The sequence below is a fragment of the Scardinius erythrophthalmus genome (genome assembly GCF_964197995.2).
Source record: "Scardinius erythrophthalmus genome assembly, chromosome: 1".
Taxonomy (NCBI): Eukaryota; Metazoa; Chordata; class Actinopteri; order Cypriniformes; family Leuciscidae; genus Scardinius; species Scardinius erythrophthalmus.
Window position 1 is genome coordinate 42,514,466 of NC_138221.1, and position 27,460 is coordinate 42,541,925.

General features: G+C 41.4%; 1 protein-coding gene across 5 annotated transcripts in view; it reads left to right on the forward strand.

The window, feature by feature from the left end:
• Positions 1 to 27,460, forward strand: part of tnrc6c1 (trinucleotide repeat containing adaptor 6C1) — a 49,923-nt gene extending 22,463 nt beyond the window's left edge. Inside the window, exons 4-22 of one of the 5 annotated variants that reach the window (XM_081383186.1) lie at positions 3,923 to 4,240; positions 12,818 to 15,214; positions 15,904 to 16,086; positions 16,395 to 16,558; positions 16,660 to 16,737; positions 16,957 to 17,014; positions 17,105 to 17,253; positions 17,365 to 17,496; positions 17,848 to 17,991; positions 18,969 to 19,088; positions 19,227 to 19,310; positions 19,437 to 19,683; positions 20,147 to 20,311; positions 20,413 to 20,598; positions 21,274 to 21,423; positions 22,329 to 22,544; positions 24,503 to 24,576; positions 24,668 to 24,807; positions 25,750 to 27,460. In XM_081383186.1, the coding sequence (XP_081239312.1) occupies positions 3,923 to 4,240; positions 12,818 to 15,214; positions 15,904 to 16,086; positions 16,395 to 16,558; positions 16,660 to 16,737; positions 16,957 to 17,014; positions 17,105 to 17,253; positions 17,365 to 17,496; positions 17,848 to 17,991; positions 18,969 to 19,088; positions 19,227 to 19,310; positions 19,437 to 19,683; positions 20,147 to 20,311; positions 20,413 to 20,598; positions 21,274 to 21,423; positions 22,329 to 22,544; positions 24,503 to 24,576; positions 24,668 to 24,807; positions 25,750 to 26,125 (5,381 nt within the window). In that variant the 3' untranslated portion in view covers positions 26,126 to 27,460. Of the gene's footprint in view, positions 1 to 3,922; positions 4,241 to 11,396; positions 11,573 to 12,817; positions 15,215 to 15,903; positions 16,087 to 16,394; positions 16,559 to 16,659; positions 16,738 to 16,956; positions 17,015 to 17,104; positions 17,254 to 17,364; positions 17,497 to 17,847; positions 17,992 to 18,968; positions 19,089 to 19,226; positions 19,311 to 19,436; positions 19,684 to 20,146; positions 20,312 to 20,412; positions 20,599 to 21,273; positions 21,424 to 22,328; positions 22,545 to 24,502; positions 24,577 to 24,667; positions 24,808 to 24,958; positions 25,092 to 25,749 lie in introns of those variants that run through there. The other 4 variants (XM_081383187.1, XM_081383189.1, XM_081383190.1 and 1 more) reach the window with 4 other exon arrangements.

A 27,460-nucleotide genomic window follows, 5' to 3' on the forward strand; every position in this document is an offset into this window, starting at 1 on the left:
CATTGAGAGAGAGTGACGTTCAATTATATTGACCTCAAAAACCTGTTCACTCTGTGAGGTCTAATTCACATCTCCACATCTCATAACTCACTTGCAGGCTGAAATCGGTGCTGGAAAGCGCTTTTGATCAAAATAAACCCACTCAGCACTTTTTGGCCTCCGTTTGAAGTCACTGCTCATATTGGAAAGCCTGTCATTACGCGTTAGCAGCATGTGCGGAGTGTGTGTCTGTAGTAGGAGGTGCAGTCAGTGTGCTGTATTTGCATTTAAGTTGTCTCCTCTGTATTTAGACTGGGCTCAGGTCCTGTAATTTCATCCTACTAAGACATGTTACACCATTCTCATACCTTTAGTGCTTTCATCTGTCCTGTGAAGTCGAAGAATTGAACGTTTAATGCAGGATCTAATTTCTCTTCAGACAGTAAATGAAGCTGTCTACGTGAAAGAGAGAGAGATCTGTAGCACGTCGTAAGATGGAAAATACTCCCTCGGGCCAATATATTATGCTTTTTTTTTTTCTCTTTGAAATGAAATGCTGCTTAATTCTCTGAGAATTCAGAGTGCATCTGAGCATTTGTTTTGCAAACAGACATCTTTAATATCTTAGCGGCCTCCCCAAAAGCTGATATCTGCTTTCTCAGGTGTCAGTCTTTTCTCTTTTGAGCAAGTTTTTTGTTTGTTGATAACCATACTATATATGAAAAAGCTTTTGCATTTCTGCACAAGCAGTGTTTGTTCAGTGTTTCTGTTCCATACAGTAGATAGAACAATGGTAATTAAAATAATTTTCTTGGATCAGTAAGTCAATGTATATCGACAGCTTTAATGGCATTATGTCCATTACCACAGACAATCATTTATTTTTCTTTCTTTAAGTAACAGTGTGGCACTTACAATGGAAATACACAGGGTCATGCACTTGCAAAACATGGGTTTCAAAGCAGAAATCGTGAAGCTCATATTTGTTAAAGCACTTGCATGAATTATTCAATCATGCAAATATTTTTTTATATAGTTAAAAAGTTGTCTAAATCGTCATTCTTGTAGTGGGACTACTATTCAGGGCTGATGAACTAGTTATTCATCACTGTAATCCATATAAAATGTTGCCTTGTATCCACTGGCATATCATGTGAGAGTTGTTTTTTGTTTGTGTACATGTTTACTTTAAAACAACAAAAAAGTTCATAGTTTTTTTAGCAATATAAATGTTATATTACTATATTATCATTTTATTTTATTATTGTCATTATTATTATATTGTTATTTATTTTATTAGATTATTATTATTTTTATTATTGTTATTATTAACCCATAATATAACACAAAACCCATAATATAACTGTGTCAGTGGTCTTGCGAGTTGCCTTCATGCTTTTACACGTGAGAGTGTCTATCAGAGCGACAAAGCTTTAAAATAAGTCTCCGTAAACTGGTTAGCAGTTAAAGCATTTCAGTTCACATGAATCTCCCTACGGTGTAATTGTTTGAGGATTTGTGTCCAGTGTGGCCATGTGTCCAGTGTTCAGAGAGCTGGATTTAGATGCATACACACAGAGACTCCTTTTCCCCCCCTCATCTCCCATTCGAGGACTCATTGCATCTCCCTCCCCCTTCCACTCTCAAACCACCCCTCGCCAGTGCTGCGTTGTGATTGGACGAGTGCTGACAGTTTCCACAGAAGCTTCTAGAATACCCTTCATCAAAGGGCCCTGACTGCAGCAATTTTTCACGGCTAATTTTTTTAAAAGTGTGAATGTGCAGGTACTCCCAGAATAATGAAGAGAAATTAGCCATGCGTTTGGAAGTCCGTATGCTTCCCATAACACGTTCATAATCGTCTGTAACAATGGGCTGACTCAGACACGTATGTGAGAGGAGTGGAGGAATCTGTAGCGATTGGTCGGCCAGCTCTTGGCAGGCAGGCTGAGCTGGACTTAATCGGGGATTGGCGTCACCGATTCCAGCTTAGCACTGCGACTGCGCCACTGGAGAGCGTCTGTGCTGCAAACATGCCATGAAAGAGAGCAAGGGGCCACGACTGGGGGAGGAACTTGCATGTGAGGGAGAGAGAAAGGGAGAAATTGAAAGGACATGTTCACACTAGCTCAGGATTCATGTTTTCATGTAGCATTCAGGCTGTCACAATGGGCCTCTCCAGTGCATAATCTATAGAATATGATTGTGAGCCTCTTTCCAGCCTATTGGAAAGAAGCAGTGGATGCTGGAGAATGTAGTTCACCTGATTACCACAAACCTTCTTTATGAGTGACTTCAGTGAGTGCTTTAAAGACCTGACAGAAAACGCTGTATTTATACTTGCACAAATGTGAAAGAGGCTGTGAGGGAGAGATGAGTTCTTATGTCAAGTCCAGTTTCACTCTTCATTGCATTGCATCTTAAAGAAACTGAAGTAAACCCAACTAAACCTAAATGTGCTAAAATAACGATTGAATCAAGTTATTTTGAAGTAAACCATTAGCTAACAATTACACATATTAGCTAAATATACCTTTACACATTTGATGTTAAGTGTTGGCAGCCAAAATATGAAACTGGTTACATCCATTGCATTCCCAAGTTTAGTCCAAGTATTTGTTTTTTTTATTCAGCACCTTGAATTATTGTTAGCAGGTCTTCAACCCAAACACGTTCTACACATCACCGCAATGGTAACACCCCAAAAACATTCAACATAACAGAACACTAAACATGAATGAGGCCTCCCCTTTTCTCAGCTTGGTAAAAAAATGCATAAAATAACACTTTGTAAACATTTACTCTCCATATCCAGTCCCATGCAAAGCATGATGGATTGTGGAAATCTTGTTAACAGTTTATGCAATGCTACTTTAACACAATAAAATCATTCATGTAGTCCCAACTCTAATGGATTGTGGTTGAACATGATTAAATTAAAATGACAACATATCAAAAGATTTTCATCAAGCAGCAGAATCCTTTTTTTTTTTTTTGTGCATTTCAATGTGTTGATCGACCATTGAACAGACTGTACTAGTTAATCATGTCATCTCTCAAACTGCTTCAGTAGTCATTTAACATTCAGTTATGTAATTTGCAGCGCTTGTTTATCAGATGACTTGCTAATTCCCTCATGAAGTATGCAGTCTTGTACCTTTGCCTTTTTCCTGATATTTATATACGTACACTTTAAAATGCATACTTAATACTTAGTTGCGCAACTGTTTTTTGAAGTTTTGTGGTCTGTTCGACAAGGTCTTTGTGTGAATGATTGCAGTGCATCAGTGTAGACCTATCTTTGAATGCATTTTGATATTTCCCCCTCTGTCACTGCCTCAAAATTCAGAAGCTCCTAAAATCAATAAAAGCCCAAAAACCCACGAAGTAGAGTTATCAAATAGTTTTTGGTGTTTTTCCTCCTCCAAGCTTCTGCTCCTCCACCAGACAGTGGTTTATCTCCCAGCAGTATATGCATCTCCCCCCGTCTGTGAGATAGGAGTGCGTTACGTAAGTCCGGCACTCATTCACACAGATGTTTGTGCTCCCACTGCTTCATCTTTGCCTCTGCCTCAGGCGGAGATCTGCCTGGATCAGTCTCTCTGATGGCTAATTGTGTAACTGTTTCTACCTCCTCCACAACACTGAGGTATTAAGATAAACGGCACTTTCGTTTCTTTTCGTCTCCCTCCCCAAGCGCCCTTCTGCGTCTGTGATTGGTAGAGACAGGCGAACCGACATCCTCAATGGTCTCGCACCCGCTCATCCCTCCCGAATCCTCTCATAGTCATCCCTCTAAAGACACTTCCTGTTTGCTTTCGTTACGGCATGTGCTAAAATTAACTTTATGCTTCCCTCTCCCCCTTCTCTCTCTCTCTCTCTCACTCTCTCTCTTTCTCTCTCTGTCTGTTTTTCTCTCGCTCTTTCATCTCTGTGTCCACAGTGCCAGACTCTGCCAAGCCCAGCCCCACCCCTCCTCCCCCCACCAACCCCAGCACCGCCATCAACCCGTCCGTGCCCTCAGCCAGCAGCAGCACTGGTGGCAATGGCAAGCGCGCACCCTCCAGCAACCAACAGCAACAACAGCAGCAGCCGGCAGCCCCTCGCTACCCGCCCAGAGAGGTGCCCCCTCGTTTCCGTCAACACGAACACAAGCAGCTACTGAAGCGGGGCCAACCTCTCCCCTCCGGGAGCACGGCTCTTGCGCAGCCAGTGTCCGCCAGCCTTACACCTCAGCCCTTCTCCTGCCAGACCCACCCAGGTCAGCCTCTCCTCCATGATGCACACGGGACAGCATGCTGAGTCAGGGACCAGGGTGCAGCCCAGAAAAATCTCACGGCCTTTGTGTCGACCAAAGTTGGTGACCATGTGGTCTTTTTTGTCGTTTTATAAAATGTTGGAGGAAAGTGGAAGAGCTGGTTGTGGCGGAGGTCTTTGGATGCTGGTTTGTACTGGCTGTGGTGGTCATACAGCACATTGTGTAAAACTATAATATAAAACTGTGTTCTTAATTAATAAACGATCTACCAGCGAGGTGATAAATGGAGACTTGACAACAAAACAAATTACAAGTAGGCAGAGAAAAGAAAAACTAGACGACGAGAGGCAGCTGCCAAGTTTCGCACTACATGCTGTAAGCTGAAAAGAAAAGTCATCAAGAAAATAAAATTGACCATTCTTATTTTTTATGGAATATTTTTTTTGGAATTTTATGGTATAATGAATAGGGCTGGGTAAAAAAGGATTTAAAGTCCCCATGAAATCAAAATTGACCCTATTTACTTTGTTAGCGCATATTACTACTACCATGGTAATCTTTAATCAAAATCTGTTACTTCCGGGTCTGGAATGGCGTCTTTTTCCGATGACGTAGGTTTGACGGCTTGGTTTGAAAACGCTTAACCACTCCCATCAAACCGTTCGTCTGCTATTAGCAGAGATGGAGAGGAGGAGCGCTAGAGTAAAACCCTGCCCTCTGTTCAATATTCCGTTTCACTTGGAAATACGTCACAACACTGGAGAAAAGTCGTTCACGGGGACTTTAATAATTTTTTGACTTTTTTAATCTAAGGGGCCATTCACATAACATTTTTGATTTAAAGAATGCAAGACGCGTGCAGTTAGACGTGCCGGTATTCGGTAATGCGATAAATCGCGGTAATGAATATGCACGATATTGTTATCGCGGGCACTTCAAAATACCGTGAAAAATAATACTTCCGAAATTTGGTTTTTTAGAACGCGCTTTATAGCTTATTTTCCATCAACCGCTTAAACAAACACTGCGTATTTATGCTGCGCGAAACACGTGCGCACTCTGATGTAAACAATCGTCACGTGTATAAGCATGCGGCCGTTGCGCACTTCTAGTCTAATGTAAACAGTCCTCACATGGAGAAGCAGCATGGTGGAAGGAGGAACGCCGCCGCCTACAGTCTATGGCCGCCGCCGATCTAACCGGATCCATCCCGCTTCTAAAAGCAGAGCTGCCAACTCGACGCATTCAGCGCGAGACTCTTCACACGCGACGACACATCCGTTTTCTCACGCAGAGAAAAATCGCGGAGCAAAGAGGACACGAAGACCGTCAAACAAGACAGAGCAGGTTACTTTTGATATGAAACAGGAGAACAATTGTGTCACAGAACGTTACATTTAAACAATTAATGACCAGCAGCATGTTAGATGACTAAAACAAATCGATAAAGAAGAGTATTTTGCTGAATATGTGCACTGCAATTTTTTTTTTACATATTTTTATTATATTTTTACTTGTGTCATTACATAATTGTTATTATAATGAAAACCACATTATATTTGATTTAATTAGTTATTTGTAACCTTTAATAATACCAGCTGATATAGGGCTCTATATGGTTTCATATTGTGAGATATTTTTTTGAGAAAAAAATAACATGTGGGCTATCTAATATTTATCCAAAATTAGTCAATATTGAATCAAGATTTAAATCAAATCCCAAGTATTGAATTGAAATCGTTAAATTTGTGTTAAGCAATACAAACAGTATAGCCTACCAGTCATTGTACCATGTAATCATTGTAACATGTTGTCACTAAACTTAATAAAATTCAGTTTAGTTACCAAAATTTGGTATTGTTTTGACAATCACAATTACACCTTGTGATGCAAGTTTTATTTAATTTTTTACATCCCCCCCCAATCCATCTGTTTCTCATGTGCAATTAAAATATCGTGATAATACCGTATACCGTGATAAAAGATCACTCAATTAATCGCAGCATGAAAATGTGATACCGGCACATGCCTACGTGCAGTAGAAATGAGATGTTTTTTTTTTTAAGTTTAACTTTTTTTGAGTGCCACATTTTTACAATGCCGTGTTGTGCGAGACATCGCAAGAAGAGAGAAGCGAGATGCGGAGCACAACTGTCAGAAATGATGGTCTAGCACATTTGTAGACAAACAATGTATAAGTAGCACAGTGGAATGAAAATAGCAAAAATAGCAGTGGAATAGGTAGGAATGAAAAAGTACATGATGTGTGAGCAGCCTCTAATGAGGCACAAAAGATGTGGTTCAATAGGCAGTAAAATGGACTAATTTATTCATCACACAGTCAGGGTCTTGTTAAAATCTCCTGTTGACATTTAATCATGGTCTTTGTGTTATATAGTGTTGTTTGAACTCATTCATGTGTGCATGTGCAGTAGGCAGTAGTGGATGCTGTTTTTTTCGCTGTCTCTGTTTTGCAGGCAAAGAAAGCTAGGTGGAGAGAAACAGTCATGCTGAGCTGTTTTTTGCTACTTCCTGTGTTTGGAGGCGTGTGGGTGTGCCAAGAGTGTTGTAGTTTGTACGTGGACTTGGCAGTCTTCAGCTGTTTCTGTGGCTTCTCGACTGATGTGGCGGAGTGAAAGAATGAGTTTGAGAGGAGAAAGGAGAGATGGCAGACGATCAGCTCTGTGGGCAGGGGTGATTCACAGCTTACAGTAAATGTGCGTGATTTTAAAGGAGTCTCCTTTGATTGGGAGGAGAGAAGAACTGTCCATGTGCCGGCCCATATTTGTGCCATGCCAGAGTATTGATTGGCTCTGGTCTGAAGCAGGGGTCTTCAATGCTTTTCAGGGCAAGGACCCCTCTGGCGATAGAGACATGGAGCAGGGACCCTGATACAAAATGTCAAACAGAGCTACATATTAAGCATATAGTCTTCAATATTAATAGAGACCAACCATGTTATGATATACAAGTTATATTATGCTAAGACAGTAGATTAAAACTGTGCGTGTTATTGTTGCACATGCATATTTTGCTTATTAGTCAGATGGACAATTAAACATTTAAAGTTCACTAAAACTATCCATTAAATTGCAGATGTAATGTGTAAGCAATGGCTCCACCATAACAAGAACAGCGATGTACAGTGAGACATTTAAGATTATTTACAATAAGTCATTATTTTTTACAAAAATGGAATATCAAAAATATATTGAAATGAATATTTCTCTATTAATATATTAGCCTGCATTTATATTGCACATATCTATTTTGACACGGCATGTTTTTTTGTCAATTGCAGTTTCGAGAGTGAATCCCACATTTGTATGTAGATGTCACATCCGAAATTTTGCAGCATGTACTTAGCCGTCGGTCCTCTTAGCAGCATGAAAAACAAAACTTTTATTCAATTAATTATATATAGCCTCGAAAGCACGTAAAGTCCGCTCCATTTACAACCACTAAAAAGCTGTCATTCATCTCTGTTGGCGATCTTACAAAGTTCCATTAAAATCAATAGATATCTACACTGCATAATTAATCTCTTATTTTGTTTGTCTTTGTTAATGAGAGGATTCGTAAGCATGCAGAACTCTGGCGTTTTAAGCGGTGAGTGGAGTCTGATTAAATTAAACACCTCTGATTGGCCATTGTGTTCAAGAGATCAACAAACATGACTGTGCATTGCCAGTATGGCAGTCCCAGAATGCATTGTGATGGTTTTTCAAAAAACCTACCTACACTTGCATTTCTTTTCCTGCTCGCTTCTGTCTCTATTTGTTGAGTTTGCTTTTGGGTATGTTTTGAGTCGACACGTGCACTGAGCTGTGGTTCCGCTGAATGTTACTTAACGGTCATTGGGAGCCTAGCAAGTAATAAGAGCTCCCAGCTTTCTGTGTGTGTGTGTGTGTGTGTGTGTGTGTGTGTGTGTGTGTGTGTGTGTTTTACAGGAAGCCACTGGAATGCAGCCGAATGGCCCACAGCTCTGCTTTAAGCCAGAAGCAGCAGCACAGAGGCTGTATTCATTTAGCTTGTCTCTTTTGCTTTCCTACAGTCGTCACATGGATATCTAATGTAAAACAGCCCAAGGGTCAGAAACGCTTTGCCTTCTATCCTCAGAAATTGTAGAAGTCGATGCATTTTTACTTTTGTGTGGCCTCATGCCCCATTTTCATGTGTCTGTGTGTATACACAATCACGCCTGTAGTAGTGTGATTAGGTATACAGCTTGTAATGGTGTGAATGGGTAACAGCTAGTCAGAGCACAACTGAATAAAACAGAATGCCAGGGTCTTGAGTCATTATTTAGCAGTAGGGTTTGTTGTTGTTGTTGTTAGAGGCACATAAATGACACACTTCACCTTTAAGGCCTAGTGCATTTGTTTCTGAATGTAGATTTGAGGTTTATGTTGCGCAGTGTGGCCGGCTGCTCTGTGGAGTGGATTACAATTTACAGGCCTGATGTTGCTGAGGAATTATCAGCTCATTATGGGCCTGTTTGCCTCAGTGAGTCCTGTGTTCTCTTCCCCCAACCACCAAACAGACCTGAGCGCTGGCTCTGCTCCCGGCCATACAAACTTTCTCTTTCTCTTTCTCTTTTTTCCTGTCACACCCATACAACTTGCATGCATCCTACCAACGCCAACACTGTTGTGACTGGGAAGTGAAGTTGACCGGGCTGAGAAGGCCCAGCTTAGGAAATAATAAATAGAACTTTCCCATGTAAAATGGAGTGAAGCCTCTCTTCCTCCCAAAAGTAATGTAATCAAGAGCTGAAAAACTATTCTGGTAGAGTAGTTTGCTTCAAGCCAGTACAGCTAGCTTTCCCTTTCTTTGGTTTAAAGAGAACACATGCACATACAGGCATTGAGGGCTTTGTCTGCAATCTATACCAATATGCTGCTCTGTACTATTTGATTGCCTGGTCTTGATTAGTTGGATGAGTTCTTATTGTCATGCCTGTGTTATTCTGCTAACATCTGTTCTAGTCGCCCCCTGCTGCCCAATGCTAGTGGTCGCCTAGTTTCAGCCTATTCCTGATGTCACATCCTGCCATGGATGAGCGGGACTGTGGTATAGTAGATCAAGACGGATGGCTGTTGCGTAAGACCCTCATGCATACTGGCCCCTCCCTCCTCTCTACCACTATGCATCTTTGCAACATCAGTAAAGCCCTCTGTTATTCGCCCCACAGTATCACTGCTATTGATTTGTACATGAATGCATATACAAACACAGGGCAAAAAATGACACAGTTTATGCTTCCATTCACACTGGTTACATTTGTTTTAGTTAAAACAGTGAGATTGATTGCAGTGGAAAGGAATCGAATGCAGAGGTCCTGAGACTTGAGATTTATCCCCGAAAAACCAGCGAGATGTGTTGCAACAAGTTTAAAACAATGTAGTTATCATAACTAAAAACTAACAAACAAATAAATGGAAAAAAAAGAAACTAATTAGAATTGATGCCTTGGCAACTTGCTGAAAGAAGTTGAAGTATTAATACTTAACTAAAACTGAAATAAATTTTTTTAACTATTTAGAAATATTTGAAAAAAATGGCAAGCTCAATACATAGTTACTAAAGGTTATGAAAACTGTATAAAAGTATAAAAATAAAAGCCAACTCAAAAATTGTTAAACTATAATATAGAAAAAATACTAAAACAACACTGGTTTAAACACAAAACATTTTTATATAGACCATTTAATTATAGCGAAGATGCTATTTTAAGCATGGTATAAATATAGTAATAGGTAAATTACACATTTACACTCCTGATGTGTTCAGTTTAATTTAAGATTAACATTGCTAATACACTGGAATCTTCCTTCTAATTTGAGGAAATGGCAAAGTTTAGACTTTTTTTTTATTGTATATTTTTCAGAAAATGTAAAAATAACAATGGTTGACCTCTAATAGTAACAAATTACATCTTCTTTGTTTTAAGTGTTCCTAAACGTTGGCAAGACATTTTTAGGTAATTCTGTTTAGAGAAAGTGTGCACGTGTGCCGCTGTTTGTCTAGTGTTTGACTGGACTAATTTGTCTCCAACACAGGATGGTAAACTCACTCCTTTCCCCTTCCTCGGCTGCATCGTGCTGCCTGGATAGTACTCTGGCACTCTTGCTGTAATAGTTACTACAGAAAGACACAAACAAAACCAACCAATAACTATTTAGTTAGTAAAACCTAAATAAAATCTAGCATTTAGATCTACTTGTTTGAGGATTTTCATAAAAGGGTCATTTGCAGAAAAGGGAATAATCAATAATGAGGCTTTGATTACATCATTGCATATTTGGCTAGAAAAAGCTGGCTCTGAGTTGGAGTATAATACGAGTCTCTGTTCTCTTCGGACTTTGGTGTTTTGTGTATATAGGAGGCGCTGGGATCATTTGTAAACAATGCCCTCCTTGATGCCAAGAGCTAGTGTGCTTTTGTAAGTGTTCATCTCATTTTCTGTGTTTCTATCTCTCCTGTACTGGAGCCATCCCTTCTTTTCTCCCAGCATGCATGCTTTCCGGTCGTCTTTTTGTCTCCTCTGCATCATTAAAGAGCGGGCACACTCTGCACAGACATTTAGTCCTTGGCCACCTGCCCGCCTACAGTACATGTGAGCCTCATTTGGTGTGTTTATCCTGTTTCCCATTCAGCCATTGAAGTGTTGTTTTCCTCTAAACTTAGGACCGCACCTCTAGTATGCAGAGCTACAACTTCACACACCCACTGTACTTTTAATATTACAAGAAGACTATACTAAAAATTAGCCATTATGACAGGGAGCTGTGTGTGTTTCTGTGTTTGCAGTCCTTGCAGTGCAGCCTATGCTCTGAGGCTGGCTTGCTTTTGTGCATCTATTCAGCTCGCTCTATTGTGAGCAGCGGTGCTAATTGCAGTCTGAATGGTCTCGGCTAAATGTTTTGTGACAGTTTGAAAGCATGAAAGAAGAGAAGGGTGCACAAGAAAAGAATCTCTCTTTTTTGTTTTGTTTTTCCTCCCTCCTAATGGCACAACGGAATGCTTTTGCCTTTAACCTTCAACTCCCATGCAACCCCTTTCCCCTCCCTCACGAGAGAGTCTCCTCTCCGAATCAGGAATAGAGGTAGATATAAATAAAGCCCGGGTGAGGGAACAGAGATCGGATCCTGCCGAAGCTGTGAGGGACGAACGGGGCGGTCGCTCGTGTACTGAGCTGCAGCTCCTTGGCAGCATTTCAAATATGAGCCTCAGAAGCCTCTCGAGCAGCAGACATATTGTAACAGGGATGGCCAGTGCTCTGCACGCAGCCTAGCGCTTCTCTCAGGATGGTCGGGCGACATCTCTCTTCAGGTACTTTTCCACTTCTCTGCGACCCCACCCCCTCCAACCTCATAGTACGATCCTCCACGCGCTGATAACAGGCATTTCCTTTGCTTTGCTCCCTGCTGTACTGCTGCTGTTTGATTTGGAAGCATACCATTCAAATAACTGCAAATAAAACGCAAATCCTTAAAGCTATTGCATTGCTTGTTAGAGATTAATGCAGGGCAGAGGTTTGCTGAGCTCATCTGATAAACTTTCTGTGGCGAGACACTGTAAGATGTTGATGGCAGCTCTAAGCTTTTTTGGCTTCAGTTCAGATTTGATAAAATGGCGTCCTTTACTACGCAGTGACTCTTCAGAAGGACAGCGTTTGTGTTGGAAATACACTATCCTCTCTTATACACTCCCTCTTCTTTATCTTTAGTTGAAAGGTTTTTTTGCGTGATTGGTGACACAAAGCTTTGTGTGCACGAACGCTGCTGCTGCTTTGCTCAGATCTGACACAGACTGAGCTGTCTGCGCATGCAAAGCCACACAAAAACAACAACAGAGTTGAGTGAGTGCCAGGAGGCTGGGCAGAATTTGCCAACGAATGAACACAACAGGATCCTATTATCCATATGTGGGCATTTGCACTGCTTTCAATGTTGAGCTCAATGTGTCAGATCAGATTTAGAATGAACATCTTTGAAACCAAAGTGCGGTTGTAACCTGTCAGTCCAGCAGAGGGAGATGGTTGTGGTTGGTAGAAGGTTTTGTGGTGACAGCAGTGAAAAATAATGACTCCAGGCCAGCACATACATGTGAACCTGCATTTTTGAAGGTGCATTTTTATTATATTTTTATAGGTTATATGACCATGGCTACCATGCTGATGTAAAACCCAAGTTGTCTTAAAGGAAGCCAAGAAAAAAAAATGTTTTGATCAATCTAAGCAGATCTTGCGGTAAATGGTAATTTAGATTTTGAATTTTGAAGTGTTTTTATTTTTTTAATGCAAATTATAAAATGCATCACCTGAGAACTTTGTATTTGTATAGAAAACGTGTTTTTATATTTTTGAAAATAAAAATATTTTCCAAAATCTAATTATAATCTAATGCAGTATTGATAACTGCATTTATACATATAATGTATTTCATAATAACATGTCGTCTATAAAGAAAATAATGCCTTCTTGTGATATTATCATGAATTAATTAAATTCATATATATATATTACATTCACAGTATCTTAATAGTTTGTTTCTTTCTCTCCAATTCTTTTTGTAGAGCTGCCCCCACAGAGTGGCCTGGCAGCCCAGTATGAGAATATATCCCTCCGTCGCAGTGCCACTACAGCCTCTACCAACAGCTGCAGCAGCTGGGATCCACTGATTATTGACGAGCGCGATACGGAGGCGTGGCCTTCCATTTCATGCAAAGAAAGCCACGCACCTGCAGGATGCCCCTTGGACACTGAAAGTATCAGTGACATCAGCAGCATGAGCATGGCCACAGGAGCTGGCCAGCAAGGCCATTTCTCCACCAATCACCCCAGCAAAGCCAATGCCAGCCACTCAGGAGGTCTGCTCTCTAGTCAGGGTGGGGCCAGCAGGGGCTGGGGCTCTGGCCCTTCTCCTGCCAGTGGAGGAGAAGGGAAGAATGAAGTCTCCAGCACATCAGTGGGAGCCAGGGGTTGGGGCTCCTCCAACTTTAACTTGAACTTAAACCCCAACGCCAACCCCTCTGCCTGGCCAGTTCTGGGACATGAAGGGACCGGCATGGGTGGCGGCAGCTCAGGAGGAAGCAACCCTCCTCCTCCTAATCTCTGTAGCCCACCGGGCACTTTGCCCAGCCAGGGCTCTAGCAGCAGTGGCAGTATGGGTGGTGCCAATGGAAATTCTGCAGGTAATGGTGGCAATGGCAATGGCAGCACCACATGGGGTAGCATTGTGCCCATTGACTCCTCAGAGCCACACTCCACCCCATCCACGAATGTGTCTTTCATCTCCGAACCTCCGAACCTTAACACTGATGGACCAAATCACACTAAGCAGGAGCCCAGAAGCCCAGGCCACAGCCTGTCTAACTGGGGCGTTAGCCCTGCTGGCATGGGCTCGTTTATTCAAACTCCAGGAGGAGCCTCGCAAGTCAATGGAGACGAGGAACTTGTTTGGGGTAATGGAGATGCCAAGTCTGGTGGTGGCTCAAAAGACTCTGGTTGGGACTCAGGGAGCAGCTGGGGACAAGGAGGGGCCTCAGGCACTTCTGGCTGGGGACAAGCTGCCTCAACTGGGGACTGGGGTAAGCATTCCAACAGTGAGGCCAAAGGATGGGATTCTTCATGCTCTCCCACCCAAGAGCAGCAGCTCAGTTCTTGGGTCCGTGGGGCCAATGCTACAGCTAGTGAGGGAAGCAGTGACAGCATGGAATGCCATCCTCGCATGAGGGACCACTCATCAAGAGATGAGGCTCCCCCTATTCTGCCAGCCCAGGATATGGACCCTCGGGTTCTGTGCAACACAGGCTGGGGACAAACACCAGTGCGGCAGCACACAGCTTGGGAGATTGAAGAAGCTGCACGCTCCAACCGCAAGAATGACATTGGAACTGAAGCCTGGTGCTCGTCATCAAATGCAGTCAAAGTAGGACCAACACCAACTTCTGGCAGTGCCAACCCAAACTCTGGCACTACATCCAGACCTGACTCTGGAGGCAAGAATGAGGGCCCCTGTCCTAGTACTGGTGCTGCACCTGGATGGGCCACAGCCATGCCATCACCCCAGGCTAGCTCTGGTTGGGCTGATCCAACCAGCAACAAGAAACCTTCCAGCGGTCCTGGAAGTTGGAGCAGTACCCCAGCCGGAGGCCAAGGTGGCAACCTGCAAAAAAGTGGTCAGACTTGGGGTTCAGAGGAGAAATCTCCTACCTGGGAAGACAGTCACTCTAAAGCCAAACCACAGGGCTGGGCTGAGGGGCACAAACAATCTCACGGATGGGGCAATGGACCTGGTGGAGAAAGTGGGTCTGGAGGAGAATGGGGTGAACCTGGAGATGGAAAGAAAAATGGTCCCTCCAGCTCTACCTGGGAGGGAGAGGGTACTAGCTGGAACGAGGGCTCCAGGGGATGGGGAAAGCCTGCCCCGGGAGTAGGGGGAAACTGGGGAGATGCTCAACGCCCCAGTGTGCCACCACAAGGATGGAATAACAAGCCTCAAGAGGGCACCAATGGCAGTAGTGGCAGTGGAAGCGGAAGCATGGGTTCTTGGGGAGGTCCTAGTTCTGTAAAGCAGAGTGGCTCTGGATGGAGTGGAGGAAATGGTGGAGGTTCTAAACCTGACCATCCTGGAGACCCCACTGGATGGGAAGAGCCCTCTCCACCCTCCATCCGCCGTAAGATGGAGATCGATGATGGTACCTCAGCTTGGGGGGACCCAAGCACTTACAACAAGACAGTCAATTTCTGGGACAGGAATAACCCTGGGATCCAAGGCAAACCAGGACCTGGCAATGCCAACAATGTACCCAACAACCATCATCATCATCATCATCCCCACCATAACCAACCTCCCATGCAGCCTCACAGCCATGGAGGGCCAAATTCAAACAATAATAACATTTCCCCTGATAATGCTGGCCCACATCAAACGGGACCGCCTCACAGTAGAACAACCCACATGAATCCAGGTAAGAAACAAGACTCTTTGGCATTTATTGTCAATGACCTTTAATTAGTTAAAATGTATCACTATACTTTTGATTATAATGCCATACAAATCAAGAAACAAAAAAACTGAGTTCATGCTAACAGAATAGTGTTTACATTCAATCTATGAGTGAAGTTCAACATAGTGTTTGAGCCAGGAGGAAGTGTGTAATTAGAGTTGGGTCGCCATCTGTGGGGAGTATCACTATTCCTCAGCAGGATACTTGGAACAGACCCGACGCCCTCTGCTGTTTGCGTGTAGCTTTACACTCCCTGTGCCAAAGCTGTATTTAACATGGCATCCTCAGTTCTCCCATGTGCCAAGAACTAAACAGACATTTAATATTGTAGCTTATTATTCCATTTTAAGAAAGTGGAGCTTACCAAGTTACATTTGTTTTTTAAATAAAGCAAAGCTTTAATTACAATATATGTTTTAAAATGAATAAATTCTTAAATTCTTGTTCATTTTTTTTATATTCAACTTCGTACTCCATGTGTTATGCTGATAATATAATTTATAGAGGGGAAAAATGCAAAATAGAAGATATCTAACTTTTGGACCCCACTGTATGAACTGCATGGTGCCAACCTTTAAAGCATTTAGTAGGCCTACATTACTTAATATGCAGTGAAAACTTGTTCTGAAGTTTGCAATATTTCTCTGCAGGATGGGGTGAGACAAATGTACATTCAAAACCTGAGCCCTCATGGGGGGAGCCAGCCGCCCCTGCAGTAAGTGTGGACAATGGCACTTCTGCATGGGGCAAACCCCAAGGTGGCTGGGGTGATAATGGCCCTGAGGTCTATGGTCGAGGCAACGGACTCCCTGGATCTACCCCCTGCAAACCTGGTTAGTTTTATTCATTAACATTTATTTGAATATAATAATTAAATATTACAAAAAAATCACATGCAATTATCCATTTGCAAATTTACAGTGTTGGAAATTGATGTTGGTCAGATGCTAGTTATCAGAGCTTTGAAATGTGCAACAACAGGGCCCCCTGTTGTTGTAAATAATGCATTGCAGGATTGTACATGTTTTGCTATTTCAGCAAGGAAAAAATTGTTTGTTTCTTTTAATTGTAAACATAACCATTTGCAAATATTGATCTGCACTATGGACACTTCCATAAATCTATCTTTTTCATCTTCCAGCCCCCAAATCTATGCAAGATAGCTGGGGAGGTGGTGAGGACATGGGCATGTCTGCAGGGCAATGGGAGCAGGATGACGGCGACATGTGGAACAGCACTGCATCTCAGGAGAGCAACTCCTCCTGCAACTCCTGGGGCAACCCACCCAAAAAGAGTCTACCAAAGGTAAAAAAAAATAAAATAAAAAAGCTACATGAGTTTAATGTAGGTGTTAGTCACATTACATGCTGCAGATTGAGCTCATTGATCTCTGTTTTTGTTTAAAGGGAAAAGTCCCAAACAAACAGGATGATACCTGGATAATGAATCGTCTCATCAAGCAGCTGACTGACATGGGCTTCCCTGTAAGTGCTTTATCTCTGTAAATATCCCAAATATCCCCCTGTATATTTGACTGTTGTGCCTGGGGTTTATTTTTTGATGTTGACTGGCTAGTTGTACATTATCCCTTACATATAGCCATACATGTCTAGTTACAAATGTATTGGCTTTTTAAAATGAATATTTATTAATGCAAATGGTTAATTTATGGGTTTTTGCTGTGCTTGTGTTTGCCTTTGCAGAGAGACCCTGCAGAAGAGGCCCTCAAGAGCAACAACATGAACTTGGATCAGGCCATGAGTAGGTGTTATCCCTGCAAAATCTTCAGTTCCTTCAGAGTTTCTTTTTTCTTTGCTAGAATATTGTATTTAAATATTAGTTGTGTTGTAGGCGCCCTTTTGGAGAAGAAGACCGAACTAGATAAACGGGGGATGGCAATCTCTGACTATAACAACGGCCTAGTCAATAAACCAATGGGCTGCAGGCCTTCAGTCATCTCCAAAGAATCCTCTTCAGATCGCCCCCCCTTCTTGGACAAGGTTTGTGCTTCTCACCATTAAAAATCAGCGCATTCTGGTTATTCCATCTAGAAGACTTTACATTGTGGTGGATATTGTTTGACTTTAGTTTTTTCGTTCTTTCCTCCTTAGGATGCTGGGCTAGCAGATGATGCCCAAACCTCACCGTTTATGCCTTCTCCGAGCCTGAAGCTCCCATTGGGTAGTGCTTCACTCCCTGGCCAGAGCCTTGGAGTTGCAATGCAAAACTTGAACAACAGACAGGTGGGTCTATGAGGATCTATGTATATTTGTCTTCGATATTAAACCATATCTATTGTTTTTGTATATTTATTTAACTTTTTTAAAAGTCTGTCTTTTTTATGTTTTATGTCTGTATTAGTTTTATATAATACAGTGACATTCATACAAACAAATATTAATTTCATATTAATTGTGGCTTAAGTGCCCAGATATTTTTTTGGGGGCACAGTTTTTCAGCATTATATAAGTCATCGTCCACATTTCTGTGTAGATATTGGTATATTGCCTACATTAAACCAGCAGCATAACAGCTTTGAGCATATCCTCATGAAGTCAGATTCCGAATGAGTAGTTTTGTGTGCGTTTGTGTAGATGCAGAGTGGAGTGTTTGGTAGTAGCGGAGCAGCACAAGCCCGGGCCCTGCAGCAGCAGCCTCCTCTCCAGCCGTCAGTGCCACCTCTCAACTCGTCCCAGCCTAGTCTTCGCGCTCAAGTGCCTCAGTTTCTCAGCCCTCAGGTGTGCACAGACATGGACACAATTGGTTTCGCACTAGGGTTGGGAATCACATGGTACCTCGATACGATACACAGTACATGGCTCACGATACCGATATCATCACGGTACAGCAATTCTGCGATAATCAGTATATTCCTAGACAATCCTATAATGATACATCACGATATCTGTCTAATTATGAAAGCAAAATGCTTGTGAAAAGGTTAAGTGCAGATTTCCAAACTGTTAGAAAACAGCACAAAAAGTTTTTCAGTCTGTAAGTTAAATTTAACATTTTAAATAAATTAAACATTTTATGCTTATACTTTTTAAAAGCTTAAACTTTTCTTTGTGTGTAAACTGACACATTTAACTGCTCATCAACTTGTTTTATATAAACCTGGTACATTTCAAAATTGACTTACTTCTTTTATATAAAACCTGGGAACATCTCAGTGTTTACCAGCTTCCTTAAAATAAACCTGGGAAGGAATAGTGTTGTCAAAGGAAACGACTTCTTACATAGCATTGACACTAGCATTTACCCCTTGCATTTTGAGTGCTGTTGAGCAGATTCTTAAACACCTCTGATTTGCCATTGTGTTCGCACACTCAACATATATGTCTGTGCATCTATTTATTTTACTCACACCGCTGTCCGCCATCCCGTTAAAAACCTTTTTCTTGGGCTAGTTAACTTATGTTCACGTTTCCTTCATTAATGTGTTGAGCGCCACCTCGAAGAGCCATGAAATAGCGACGCTGGGAGCAGGGAAATCTATTTAGAGTGCCTTATTTTATTAATTAAAATATCAATATTTGGTGCCAGCGTATAGATTCTGGATCGCACGGAGAAGGACGACGATACATTACCCTATCAATATTTTGTCCCACCCCTATTTAGCACCTTACTGTGACTTCATTTGGTGACACAACATTTGAGTATTGTGTAGGAGTGATGAAATCATGCTGAACTCTGACTGTCTTTTCACTGAAAGGTTCAAGCACAGCTTTTACAGTTTGCAGCAAAAAACATTGGTCTCAACCCTGCACTTTTAACCTCACCAATAAACCCTCAGCATATGACCCTGTTGAACCAACTTTATCAGCTGCAACTGGTAAGTGCCAGTTTTTGACATCTTGTTGATACTTTCATCTGTAATTTAAAGAATGTATTTTTATTTGTCAGCATATAATCCTTTAATTTCACTCCTAATGTCTCATCACAATGTAAATTTGTCTCGATGATTTTGCAGGCGTACCAGCGTTTACAAATTCAGCAGCAGATGTTGCAGGCACAGCGAAGTGTTTCTGGCCCCATCCGACAGCAAGAGCAGCAAGTGAGCAGTTCTCTTCCAACTAGTGTCATCATGATACCATTGAAAATGAAAACCAAAAAAAATAAGTTTGTTTGTATGTTAAATCTCAGCCGCCTGCTCTGTGTTCACAAGCATGTCCTCTTGCAGGTTGCACGTACAATCAATAACATGCAGCAACAGATCCAGCAGCACCAGCGGCAGCTGGCTCAGGCTCTGCTGATGAAACAACAGCAGCAGCAGCCGCCCCCCTCACACCCGGGCCTGCATCTTAGCGCAGGCAAATCAGCTCTGGACACATTTCCATCCCATCCCCAGGTCTCCAGCCTCTCTGTTTCCGACCTTCAGACCAAAGAGCCACAGTCTTCTCCAAATTCCTTCTCACCCTACCCTATTTGTGAGTTGCCAACACTGTCTGCTGTTGTATTCTTTGTGTTTAGACAAGTAAAGATCCAAATGTTCTTCTATACAAGGTTCGAACAGTCCTAGAAAACGTGGAATTGCCATGGAATTTTTAAAGTCTTGGAAACGTCATGGGAATTTTTCAAGTTTTCCTCTGCTTTAAAATGGTTCATTAGCTAGATAGTGCTATTTGGTACAGATCAATTTGTTTGCAAGCCATATTGATGTTCAACCTGTGAGCAAATCTTCCTTTTTATTATCCATTCTTTTCATTGAGTCAGTCACACCGGTTCACAGTGATTGACCTGAATGATTAATTGGCCAATAGGTCCAAATCGCAATGATTTTTAAAAACTCCTATTCAGTTACAAAAGACTAAGGTCATCAAAAGGTTTTTTGGAACTTATTTTCTCTTTAAATTCACCCCCGCTGATCCTTGCAAATGTGCTTCTCTGTAGCTGGATTAAATCCCAACATGAATGTAAACTGCATGGAGGTGGGTGGCCTGTCCATTAAGGACTCTCCTCAGCCTCAGTCACGCCTGTCACAGTGGACACACCCTAACTCCATGGAGAACCTATCTGGGAACTCCTCTCCAATGGAGCCCAACTACAGCAAGCATGGTACGCATCACTGTTACAGTTATCAGTATTGTAAATATGTGGCATAGTGGTTCATTTCAGGCCTGATACTGATGATATTCCATACCACCTATTTTATACAGGGCACTCTGCAGGTCCCAGTCTGGGTCACCCCAGTAAGCCCCAGCTGGATGACTCCTACAGTCCCTACAATCTGATACCCAGCTCTGAGTCTCCTGCCAGCCCTCTGGCACCTCATGATAGCTGGGGCCAGGGAAAGAACACCAATGACAAGATCTCCAACGGGACCAATATCAACTGGCCTCCAGGTGACTAACTGGCATCTGTAAAATCTTTTTGGACTAGTTATAGTATTATGAAAGCTCTGAAAGGACTCAAAAAGTATTTGAATACTTTTGGACATTTAGGTCGCACTTAAAATAACGGAATGTCATTACACTGGATTAAAAAAATACCAAACCATGTAGCCTCTGCAAAAAATTAAATGCATGAATAATTGGCCATTTTTCAACTGACTTTTGCCTAGGTGTCCAGCAGAATAACTACAGGTCTTCACATTAACATAATCCACTAACGTTTGACAACCGTAAAATATTGAAATACTTTATTGAACAATACATCTATTATTTTATCATTTGGTGATGAACAAACCTTACTTTGTTTTTGTGTGTTTGTGCTATATTTCTTGTAATAAATGCTATTGATTCAATCCAAGTTTCCCAAACTGGGGGTTTCAAAACCCTGGGGGTTTGTGAGGGAACTGTAAGGGGTTTGTAAGATAAAAATGAGCTAAAAATGATTCAGCTGATGAGATATATATATATATATATATATATATATATATATATATATATATATATATATATATATATATATATATATATATATATATATAATCCCACATTTTTAAGTGTGTTCAAATACTATATGTATCAGACAATGTGTCATATCTGTCATGATCTGATTTGAATGAAATCCCTCAGAGTTTTGTCCAGGAGTGCCCTGGAAAGGACTGCAGAATATTGACCCTGAGACTGACCCCAATATGACCCCAGGGAGTGTTCCCAGTGGGCCCACCATCAACACCAACATTCAGGATGTTAACCGCTACCTGCTGAGAGACAGGAGTGGAGGTAAGAGGACCAATCACCTTTTCTCTTCAAAGAAATTATCTTTCAGTGAACTTACTTTCAAATGACTCTGGAGCCATAAAGCCTGAACAAATCCCATTATCTTACCATCTCTAGTAAAAATCGTATATATATTTTGAATAAAAGGTATTGCACTATTGTTTTGTTATTGATTGTTTTGTTTTTTTCACATAAAGCAACCACTAAGTTTTTTTTTTGTTTTTTTTTCTTCACTTGTATTATTTTTCTGATTTCCGCTTTGAATTCTTGCCTGCTTTGTTCGGGACACATTGTAGGTTCCACCCCAACTTCTTCACAGGGTGAGGCTCTGCCTCCCTCCAGCGATTGGCCAGTCACTAGCTCTTTCAGTTTGTCCTCCCCCGAGGCAGACAGCACAGGTACAACTCCCAGAATCCCCTTCCTGCCCTCAGTCCTCCCCATCACAGCCTTTTCTTACCGTTCAACCTAGCATGGGGCCCCAAAACGGTGGCCGCATTCCTGTATATCTAGTGCATCCGACTAAAGAGTGGCCCTTTACCCCTTAGAGAGCTCTGTCCCGCCTACATTCATCTGTACATCCCCTCAGTGGTGTTAGTCACACACTGTCCCTTTGTGCAGCATGGTCACCTGCTGTCTGTGATTTTTTTTGTGAGGTGGAAGTGGTGAGTGGGCACTCAGATATATATATATTTTTTGTGAGGCATCTATTCTTATGATGTCACACATGGGCCTGGACCCTCTCTTTCCTATTTGCGGTGGTGCCTCATTGACTATGACTGCTGTGAGAACACATTTCACCACAGTATGTGTGGAGTGCAAAGAATTAGGAACAGGAAATAAGATGTCTGTCAGCATACTCTCTGTTTTCTCTTCTGACCTCTTCACACATTCACACCTCTGATCTACAGGCAAGCTGTCTGACATGAAGTCCACTTGGTCCCCAGGGCCCATCTCACACACCCAGCCTTCTCTCTCTCACGAGCTTTGGAAAGTCCCACAAGGACTCCGGAACACAACTGCTCCCACACGGCCACCTCCGGGCCTGACCAACACCAAGTCCTCGTCCACGTGGGGTGGAAACACCCTGGGACTCGTGGCTGGCTGGAGCGGCTCCTACTCCTCAGGTGTGTGTGTGTGTGTGTTTGTGTCTCTGTGTATGTGAAAGGCTCAGTTTAATCCCAGGCGGATATGTGTTTGCACAGCTATTCGTAGGCGTAGGTGTGGGCATATTGAAACAGCAGTTGAATTTTGTCAGTTGACTGTTTTATGTGGGTGTGAACACTAGTCGAAACATTGGGGGTTAAATGAGGTGAGGATTGGAACGGTTGGAGCGTTTGCAAGCACGGGCTCTTGTGGCGGAGCAAACTTTTCTTTTCTTTTTTGTGGTCTCGCATATGTCGTGTGTTAGTCAACATTCACACGCTGTTGCTTGATCACACTTTCTTGACTTAACTTAAGCAGTTGTTTACAATACGTTTTGCAAATGTGATGTCGACTTTCGTACAATGAAAGTGAAGGGTTGACTACGGGTTGTGCATCATGACATAGGGATGAACCGATATTAATGTTTTGGTCAATACCGATAATCTGTTAATTGTTTTCAGGTTATGGCCAATGATAAACTCAGTACTATTGTGTCTAAATAAAATTAAAACCATGAAAACAGTTTAAATTTTACAAGTGGATTAAGGCATTACATTAATATACAGCATTAACAATGTATATTAATTTTGAGATTTGCTAAGGATTACATTTAACAATGTTATTAAAAATCAGTGTACGTTAGATGATAGCAACGGTAATCTAGATAAAAATAATGGAAAAATCTAGAATAAAATAGAAATAATATGTCTATTATATTTAACACTAGAACTGCCATGGCGGTCATTTTGACCGTTTTGAATTTTATATCAGCAATAACTTTGTTGAAAAAATAAATAAAATCCTACTGGTACCTGACTTTTCCTGAAAGTGTCTGTATTTTCATTTAAAATGTTTTTCATATAAATTACACATAAGGCAAAAAAACAAATGAACATATTTACCTATTTCGGCCATACACGGTCATATTGACCGCACTGCGAAAGCGTTATTATTATACATATACCAGTATACACAACAATAAAATGTGGTAAAAAAAATACACAAAACATATTCCTCAACAAATCATTTAAATGTAATGATATTCAGAACAGAACAAGAATGAAAAAATAACTATAAGCCAAAATGAAATACTTTAAAGCAAAAGTGAAAGTAAGCGGCGTTGGCTTCACGTAACTCTAATTAGAATAAAAAAAAATCATCCTCTTCACACGCGCAAAATGGTACGAATTGTACTACTGACTAGGCTATATAAACAGAGCAGTGGAATTTTTATATGTTAGGTTGACTATTTTATTATTATATTTTATTATGGCTATAATGAACAGGCTTCGATGTCAAGATTGCAATGCTGGAATATGGTGTGTGTGTGTGTGTGTGTGTGTATGTGTGTGTAAGGCGCGGGCGCGATCGAACAGTGGAAACATGAAAACATAGGCTACTCCGTCATTTTGTTCAGGACATCTACGCATATTATTATTTATAAATGTATAATTAAACTTGTTTAAATGTACAGTTTGGTGTTGTTTTGTTTTTAAAAGATATCCTAATACAATAAATGCATTAATCTCTCAATTGGGTATTTATCATTAAAGATATAGAGTTTGGAATCTAGCGGTCAAAATGACTGCTTGCGGCAGTTCTAGTAGTTATGGATATATTTCTTTTATATATTATTTTTGTGGAAACCGTGAGATATTTTTTTCCAGGATTCTTTAATGAATTGAATGTTCAAAATAACTGGATTTATTTGAAAGAAATATTTTGTAACATTATAAATGTATTTACTGTCACTTTTCCATCTATTTAATGCATCCTTGCTAAATAAATATATTTGTTTCTTTCTTTTTTTTTTTTTTTTTTTTTTTTAAATTTGCCCCAAACTTTAATTTGGTACTTTAATTCTTAGACTATGTTGTAATGGTTATATTAATGGACTATTGTTAACTGTTTGGCATTAAAGTATTGATTTCTCTCTTAGTAGGTACCACATGGAGTACAGACAGCTCCAGCAGGAGCACTAGCTGGTTGGTTTTGAGAAACCTCACACCACAGGTATTCTTGTGGCTACTGTTATGTTCATTGACGAATAATTTCTTTATGAATTGTCTGCAGTGTTATAAATCTGCTCTTTCTGTTATGTTAGATTGATGGTTCAACACTGCGGACACTGTGCATGCAGCACGGCCCGCTTATCACATTCCATCTCAACCTGACGCAGGGCAATGCCGTGGTGCGCTACAGTTCTAAAGAGGAGGCTGCCAAGGCCCAGAAGTCCCTACACATGTACATAAATCTTTCACCTTTCTTTTTTTTCTCTCTTTTTTTTTTGAGGAATCAACCTCAACTATATAATCACATTCGTCTGTTCTTTCTTTAACCTGTTAACTGTCACGGGCCCACCGGTGGGCCCAAATCCATTACATATTTAAAACAGTAATATCCTATACTAAACCTAAACTAATCTTGACAAACTATATATCATTTGAAAGCTTACAATCTCTAGTTTTCATATTTGGTGACTGATTTTCAAAATAAATTACAGAGGAGCCATAATTTATCAATTTGCATCAAGAACATTTTCATATTCCTAAGGCGTGTTCAGACCTTTATTTTGAAATAGCAATGAACATTTTTATGTGTTTCTTAGAGGTTGAATTCATATCAAAATCTGCCAAACTTCCCATATTACTTCTGAATAGAATGTCTACTTCATAAATTGTATAAAAATTGTGGAAATAATGGTTCAGATCATCACATATGGAAATGGAGGCGCCCTTATATGGGTAGCAATGGAGTCTGGTTGTCACCTAGTGAAAAGGTTTGGTACTGCGCCCAAACAAAATCTTACTGAAAGCTCATTTTTTGAGATATCAACCTAAATTTTGAAACACAACTTGTTCAGATTTTTGGCTTTGATTTTTTTGCAGTTTTAGAGTTGCCCAGGTTTTAAAAATATATATTTTATATAAAATATGAATAATTATTTTTTTTTACATTGTACTTTTCCATAAACTCAAACTTCTATAACTTTTTTCCTGTTTCACTTTCTTAATTTATTTCACTTCTACAAAAATCTGCCAAATGTCTTCTTTAAAACAAGACCAATTGTATGCCTATACTCCAAAGCATTCTTTAATTACAACCATTTAAGTTCGAAATGTGCATTTTAACGTCTACTCAAAAAAAGGGGGGTGACAGTTAACAGGTTAAATACTTGCGTTTCAGGTGTGTTCTGGGAAACACCACTATACTGGCAGAGTTTGCTGGAGAAGAGGAGGTGAACCGCTTCTTTGCACAGGGTCAGTCCCTCACGCACACCACCAGCTGGCAGGCCAACCCCGGCACCAATCAAACTCGGCTGGGAGGCGGAGGGACGGCGGCCACACACCCCATCGGCCACTGGAACAGCAGCAGTCTGGGAGGAGGCGCAGGCGGGACGGGGTCCGGCGGTAAGGCAAGCAACGAGCTGCTGTGGGGGGGTGTACCGCAGTACTCCAGCCTGTGGGGGCCGCCCAGCGGCGAGGACGGTCGAGTGGTCGGCAGCCCCACCCCAATCAATACGCTGCTTCCTGGAGACCTGCTGAGCGGAGAGTCCATGTGAGAGCGCCAAGCGCTCGACCCCCTACCGCAGCGAAATATGAAACTTCAAGAGCAAAAACCAAGCAAATCATTTGGCGATAATCAGCGTCAGTGGAACTGTGAAAAAAAACAAGAGACAGGAGGCTGAGGCCACACTTGCATAGAGGCTGCTGACCTTCTTCATCTACTTTTTTTGTTTGGTTTTGCGTCTTTTCATCCGTGTTATTTTGATCATTAGGCTTGGGTTACAGTATTCTATAGACTTCTTACGAAGAACCGTGACTAAAAGAGAAGTGAACCTTTACAGAAACTTTTCTCTATTAACTGATACCAGTGTGAAAGTGTATTTTACTACAAACCGATGAGACAAGCTGCCATTTGTTTTAAATTCCTCTGGCTCGAGCACATCCTGTCAGCCCAATCACAGCATATTGCCCTCTCCCCGAAGAAATATGCATCATTCCAAACCAAATCCCTGTGTTTTGGACTGGCTTTTCTTTTTTTTTCAGTTGTCCTTTTGGATTGTTCGGATTAATTAACAGCACTAAACTTTAGCCTTAACTGCTGATCAGTCCCACTCCACTTGTACTCTGAAGAAACATTTTGAGAATTGCACATTTTCTCATTTCTGAGCCAGGACTTTCATGGGTTGGATGTCGGCCGCAGCATACGCGCATTCGTCCTCCTCATTTCCCTCGGTTGCCATCCTGTCCTCGTTACTCTCAAAAGGATGGACATGTATATGACCCCTCTGCACATTTGAGGCATTTATTCTTAAACTGAGAGGACATGTGGACAGCTGAGGAATATATTAACCACTTATCACAAAAAAAAAACTGTACAGGAAACACTTTTTCAGATGGACTTCTTTCTTTTTTTCTTTAATTTTCCTAAATGACCTCGGTCTCTCGAAAAACACAAGTCCTCATTGTCGTTCGTCTGACGTGCAATATATGCCACAGACTCTTCCGTCCTTTACGCAGTGCTTTTTTGCCGGCGAAACGGTCGGAGCTCATCTGGGGACGGGAGGGATCAAAGACTCGTCTCCAGCTCCACCACCAAGCATGGGACTGAACAGAAGAGGACTCTGTCAGTGTGTAAGCCCATGGTGATGAAACATTCACTAGCACTTCCTCTACACACTCAAGGACAAGTGTGACTACAGGGGCAACAGGGGCTTCAAACCAAATAAGAGGTGTTTCTTGTAACCCAGTAGACAAAGTGCATTTTTTTTTTTTCGTTGTTGTTGTATTTGGTACAAAAGTATGGAACAAAGGCGGCGTGGTTTCTTCATAGCACTTAGCAAGAGCGTCAAGCTCCGACTTTAATGCCAACAAATTACACTTGTACGTGTGAA